General features: G+C 38.6%; 1 protein-coding gene across 1 annotated transcript; it reads right to left on the minus strand.

Annotated features, from left to right (window-relative positions):
• Positions 1 to 669: 669 nt before the first annotated feature.
• Positions 670 to 6,476, minus strand: LOC114177893 (pentatricopeptide repeat-containing protein At1g77360, mitochondrial-like). Its single transcript, XM_028063483.1, has one exon. The coding sequence runs from the start codon at positions 6,067 to 6,069 to the stop codon at positions 4,576 to 4,578; it is 1,494 nt and encodes a 497-aa protein (XP_027919284.1). The 5' UTR covers positions 6,070 to 6,476; the 3' UTR covers positions 670 to 4,575.
• Between the last annotated feature and the right edge of the window lie 260 nt (positions 6,477 to 6,736).

Here is a 6,736-nt window from a genome sequence, read left to right on the forward strand (position 1 = left end):
AATATATAAAATAAATTAAGAGAACAAGAAATTATTAACCAAGTCAATTATATAACCCACCTAACTCACAAGTCCGTAGTAGTGAATTGAATCAAAATTTTCAACTCACCAAATAGTAAATGAAATTAAGTTACTCATTTTTAATTCAACCTATCTTAGACACCTTATATGACACATTATTTTATGATATAGAAAGATTGACATTAACATGTTTCAAGCCACAAGAATCCAATTCATTGTTCACGAAGAGTTATTTAATACCCAGTCGTACAAAGTATAAGGTCTTTCGAATGATACATGTTTCTCAGATATTTAGAAGAAAACTAAACAATTTTTCAAACAGAACTGGCAGTCCTAAAAGTAGAGATTATGCATCACAACAACAACAATCAAATGCGATAACTATTACTTTTAAAAAAAAATGCAATAACCTTTTTTTAATGTTAAACTGTTATCCTAACTACAAATAATAATCATCCTATAGTTAATAACAATCGTAAATATATAATTATTGACATAGTTCTCTTCTCTGTATTAAAGCAATGCTTTAGGAAGTTAAATAGACCGTTAGGTATAACGAATACAATAATCATCTTAAGCTGTGCTTGGTTTTGCTAATAATTGATATAACTACTAGTGTAAACAAAAATATACCAGAATAACAATTGATTTAAGTTTGAGCTATGCTTCAACCATTTGTAATAAATTTCAAAGCATATATATAACATTTATACAAAGTTTACATGTCACTAGGTGACAAGGAACATCTGTAAGTACAATTGAAAGTAATAAAAAGAAGCACTCACCTCCAGGTGTTGTTGGTAAGGATCCCGGGACACTTTGCTGAACAGCTTAGGTTTGATAACCATCCATCTTTGTCAGCTATATATAAGTAGGCACCACAAGCCCTTGCTAAATCTTGTGGCAAGCCATGGCCTAGGAATTATAGTCTTCCCTTTCACAAATCTTTTCCCAACCAAAAAACAATAAAGACCAATACCATATTTACTTTTCTGTGCATACAGTGTAAATGAGCAAAATGTGAGGAAAAGACGAACCATAGATTGCAGACAGTAATCATAAAAGAAATTTATCAACGCAAGATACTCTCAATTTGTAGCAGGTTACTAGCATGCATTACATTTGATGAGTCAAGAGTGTTTACGACTTCCGAGATTTCAGAATTATTCTGTTTAACTATATGGACCTTATTTCAATAAAGGAGTAAATTTCAACCACATTAAATTCTAAACTATCACCCTCAATTTCACCAAACCTATGGACAATTTGCATCAAACATATCAACATTTTTTAAGCATTACGACATATTTGGGAGTTGAATGAACCAAGCAAAGTAAAGATACGTCGGATGTGGACGAAAAAGTGAATATAGGATGTTAGCACTCAGCAGCAATATGCACAATATCCCTCTATGAAGATCCACAATCTTGTCACCTCATTAGCATAGAATACAATCTCATTCCTCAAAACCTAGCATAAAAAGGATGAACATATTAATTAAAAGGAAGAACAGAGCTTTCCCTGGGTTCTTTCCAGCCATCGCTAGAGCAAGGAATGAGAAATAGCAAAAGAGGACGAGTGAGGGAATAATCCATGAGAAGTACCTAGATTCTGTGAATGAGGCACAGGAGGAGGGGAAGAGGGCAGATTATGATCCAAAAAAACATACCCAAAATTTAACTATCAAATGACTACAGAAAATCCTTCAATGATGCACATGCTGTAAAAAGAATAGTTGAGCAAGGTGTATCTCTTTGGATTTGTCAATCAAGCGGCCTCAAAAGTAGAAAACCCGACCAACTAACAGTATTCAGAGAATTCTTTAAAAAAATCAGAGTATTTGAAACAATTTAAGTGCATGAAACAGCCAAGAACAAAATAAAAAATGAAAACCGTCGTAATGGCCCATACCCCACCCGTAAGATAGCTTTATCATTCAACTCTCCACTTCGGGTCTTTGTGGTCCGAGTGTTTTAAATTACGGTTGTGGACGCAGATGCAGAGACCGACCGTGAAAACTTAGAACTTGCGACCACAATTCTAGTACCATGACTCCCCACTTACACCAACAAGGCAATGCTATCAATAATAGATGAACAAAATCTAATAGAGTATAAGCACTTGTATCAAAGCCCTGATAATAAATGTCCACGTAAGGAAACTTAATCTGCAGCTTTGCTCTAAGCAAGCATGCGCAACTTTCATGAAAGCCCACAAAAACTGCCATTCTACAAAATATACGAAAAACAAATTGAAGGAAAATGCTAGAACTGGGTTAGCAATCATAAACCGATAGTCAAATGCAAATAATTCCATGAAAGTCATACTAATAACTTGTTATAATGATTATGATTATTCTATCATGACTTCTTAATTTAGAAAAAACAGCACCAATCCCATATTATTCACGAACCCCTTGGTTCATCTTAGGTAGCCGAGTGTGATCAGCTTAATATTAACATAAACATTTTAATATAAGGAGAATAAAAGGAATTATACAGAAAGACAACATGGACAACTAATTATCCACAAGGAAAGGCTACCATGGAGTGAAAACAAAACAGTGAAACTCAGAACACTGCTTGAAAGAAAGGCAAAGCTAACTGAGACTGTCAAGAACAAGCAAAACATGCCTGTCTCCAAGACCAATAATTGAGTTGAGTGTTAAATTTAAGCATATACTAGCAGATATCCAACAGATTAGAGAAGGGACTGAGAAAATCTATCAGCAAAGCCATTAAAAACTATTTAAAATATTGAAATCAATAGTTTTTTGTATAGATTAATTTTCTTGATTTATGCAGCCAATCACGCCTAGTAGGAACAAGTTTTGTAGTTGTTGTATTCACATAGAATGCAATTACATTCCACAAACACTAGTACAAAAGGGAAGAACTGTTTAATGTAAAGGAAACAACAGCGTTCTTTATTGATAAGCCATGCCTAGAGAAAGGAATGAGACTAGCCTATGCCGGAAGTGAAAAAGAGAATATCCCATAAATTTTCTATGCATGAGTGCCCAAAGTTCTATAGCAAAGGAAGTGGGTATTGGGCAGGATAGGAGCAGCTTGTTTTGCAACTGAACATACCCACAGTTCGACTTCCATACAAACCTTTGAAAGAACTGAATAAAAATAAAATGGTAAAATTGGTATGGATTAAACAATGACTAACATCATTGGGACCTTAAGCACATACAAGGTGGGTATTTCCCTCAAACATGATTTATTCCATACCCAAAGTGGTATCACTGGGATTTGAACCCTTAATCACTAGGTTAAAGGACACAAGTCACTACCACTTGTACCAACCAATGTGGTTTATAACAATCTTTATTAATGTATGTACAAAGAATGTTTGTGAACGTTGGAGTTAAGGGGACACCGAAAGAAAAATATGGGGTAGCAGCAATAAAATTTTACTATAAATGAGAGTGGTCACACAAGAAAGGACAACATACAAACTGATTAATTAATACAAGAATTTATTGTTGTGGTACCAATTGAGAAAAGGATGATAAAATATCAAATAAGGTAGTTTGGATATGGGGAAAATGTCACTAGCAATACCAGTAAGGAATAGTTGCATGATCTTTGGTCATGAAAAGAGAGAAAGACCAAAATAAAACATAGATAAAAAATTTAAGAGCAGCCCCATGATGACTAACGTTCCTGAGAATTTGGCCTTTAACCAAGCCCAATAAGAACATGTGAATCCATACAACTAACTTCATTTGGTAGGATAAGGAATGTCCATCTAAGTGAGCAAATCTCCAACATTAGAAAAGAAATTATAACCATAAATTATCAAAAAATACATTATATACTAAATATCAAGAGAAAAGATAACTTGTCAATTATATATGGATATAAACATAAATAAGAGTAAGGATGATCTTGTTTTTTAAAATCTTTGCAGACTTGCCAGGTGAGGTTTATGATCCCTGTTCCCATATCTCTATACTTTGGAGGACTTTTGCTCCTCATCCCCATCTCCCACAGGGTAACAATCCATAAGCTTTAAGGCCTCTAATGTGATGACAGAAAATTGACATGCAAATACATAGATAATAAAATAACCATGAAGAAACATGAAACAAGGAAACTCAATGTGCAACTTTGTCATAAGATGCATGATTTTAATGAAAACGCCAACAAGAACTGCCTGCACCACAAATGTGAACCAAAACATGGAGAGGCAAGCCAAGTGAAAATATTTACAAAAAGCTAGATGTTTTATATTATGATCATGCCATCGTGAAAACTAACTCTAGAAATTTGCATGCAAACCGCCTATGGTTCATGATTTATCAATAAGTCGATCCTAAATTGCAGTATGACAAGCCCAAAAACAGATATTTAAAATAAGTGGAAGAAAATGAATTAGACAAGAAATATAACTACTAACACAAAAAGACTATCACAGGGAAAGGCAATCATGGAGTGAATATGATGAAAGATGCAGAACACCACTTTAGCCATCAAAGACAGTCAAGAACAAGTGTAACTTGCCTGTCTTTGGCAACAAAGGTTGAAAATCAACTAAATTTTAGATTTACAACTGGACATGAGCTTTCCACTTCCTATAGATACTATCATATCTATCTCTTGCACTTCTACCTTCTTTATAGAAGGCATCCTTCAGTAATGTCATTGTAGATTCATATACCTTGATCCTTCTATAAAGCACATCCTCAGCCAGCCTCTTAACCTCCGATAATCTACTCAAGTTACAAAGTCCAACTAGCATGGCATTCGCACTCTCATCAAGCGGCTTGACATGATTCTCAACAACATAACTCCAAATTTCATGCGCTGCTTCAGGATCATCGCATTCAAACAACATTGCAATGGCGGCAGCGCAGTTAGGGCCGGTAGGGGGCCACTCATTCTTGATCATCTCGGCGAAGAACCTCTCCGTCTCACGCGCCTTCTTATTCTTCACCAAGCACTCAAAGATCATGTTGTAGGTAAGGGAGTCCGGAAAAGCGCCATGGAAAGCCATCTCATCGAGCAGGCGAATGGCGTGATCAATAGCAACATTGTTGCAGAGCAACCCAATCATGGCATTATACATGATTAAATTAGGCACTAACTCGCCACTGACCATCACATCCCACATAGGGATAGCGTGATGGGCGTCGTTTCGCTTGACAAGAGCGTCAAGCGCGTTGGTAAAGAATTTCAAACCTGGGAAGCAATCATGGTCCTTCATAGCCTGAAGGAACCTGACAACATCATCCATGAGGTCAGCGCGAAAGAGGGTCATCAAAAACGCGTCGTAGGCAGCAACATTGTCCTTGTCCCAGCCAACTTGAGCCACCATATCACCAAACGTGATCTTAGCTTTAGCAGCATTGCCTTCCCTCTGCCACCCTTCGAGAAGAATGGCAAAGGTGTCGCCGTCAGGCGACACCTTCGCCTTGATCCTCTCGAGAAACTCGACGCCCACGGACGTTTGGTTGTCCTCGCAGCAAATGGCGCTGAGGAGCGAGTTAACGGCCACCACGTCCTGCTTGACGCCATACCTGTCCATGACGTCGAAGCTCATGACGGCCTCGTTAAACCTACCGGCGGCGGAGTAGCTATGGAAGACGGAAGCGAAGGTGGAGAGAGAAAGCTTCTCTTCCTGTTTCATGGACCTGACGGCGTCCCACATGGGCTCGAAAAGCTGGTTTTTACCCAGCAGGTCGACCATCAAGTTCCAGGTATGAGCCGGGTGCCTTTTGCCTCGCCCGGCCCACCGGAAGAACTTGACGGCGGAGGAAGGGTAATTGTAGGAGAGTTTCAGGACCTCTTTGACGAGGTCCTCGTCGGGATCGATTCCCGAGGAGGAGAGGGCGGTTTCGATTTCGTGAGGGGAGGCGCGTGTGAGGATGTCACAGAGGGCACGAGCGGAAGACGAGACGTTGGGCGCGTCGAGGTGGGAGGGGAATTGGTTGGGTTTGGGAATTGGGGATGGTTGAGGTTTGTTAGGGTTTATGGATGCGTACTTTAACCCCCTCGACCTTGCGGGGTTTTCAGCCACTGCCTCCATTTCACGATTCATGGATCAATGGGTCCAGTGCGGCGCATCGGAAGAGGTTCTTCGAGAATGCTTGAATTATGCGTTGGCACAGTGGAAGCAGTGGGTTAGGTTGACGAGGAAATTGGAAGGAGTGGATAGACAAAATGGGAATTGGAGATTGTTTGTGAAGAAGGGAATAGTTTGGGGTTCTGTTTGGAGAGTGTTTTAGATTGGTTGAGTGCAGTGTTCAGTGACTCGCAGCAAGGAAGAAAGTTGAGTTTGCCTTGTGTAATTGTGTAACAGAGAAACTGCGGATCTTGGTGACCAGAGTTGAAGTGTGATGTGAATCTGCGCTACATGCACGTGCGTAGAAATGGGCCTCTGTTGTGTAATGGCCCAAATTGATTGAAATAGGGGGATGTTACCATAACAATTGGTTTTGTACGCTGAAAAAACAAAAGTCTAGTTAAATATTTATAATAATCATATCTTTAAAACAAATTATTGGTATTAGGATAAGATGAAGATTAGGTTTAAGTCTATACTATTAGGGATGTCAAAAAAATCAGTACTCGCGGATATCCGCAGATAAAACCCGTCATGGGTAGAAAATGGATATTAAAAATGGATACCCGTTACCTGTGGGTACGGGTATTTTTGATACCCGCATGTTAACGGGGCGGGTACGGGTATCATAGTATCCGTACCC

This window comes from Vigna unguiculata, chromosome 3 (genome assembly GCF_004118075.2).
Source record: "Vigna unguiculata cultivar IT97K-499-35 chromosome 3, ASM411807v1, whole genome shotgun sequence".
Classification (NCBI taxonomy): Eukaryota; Viridiplantae; Streptophyta; class Magnoliopsida; order Fabales; family Fabaceae; genus Vigna; species Vigna unguiculata.

Coding starts and splice junctions, on each gene's coding strand:
- LOC114177893 (XM_028063483.1), bottom strand. CDS start 6,069: ATGAATCGTGAAATGGAGGCAGTGGCTGAAAACCCCGCAAGGTCGAGG.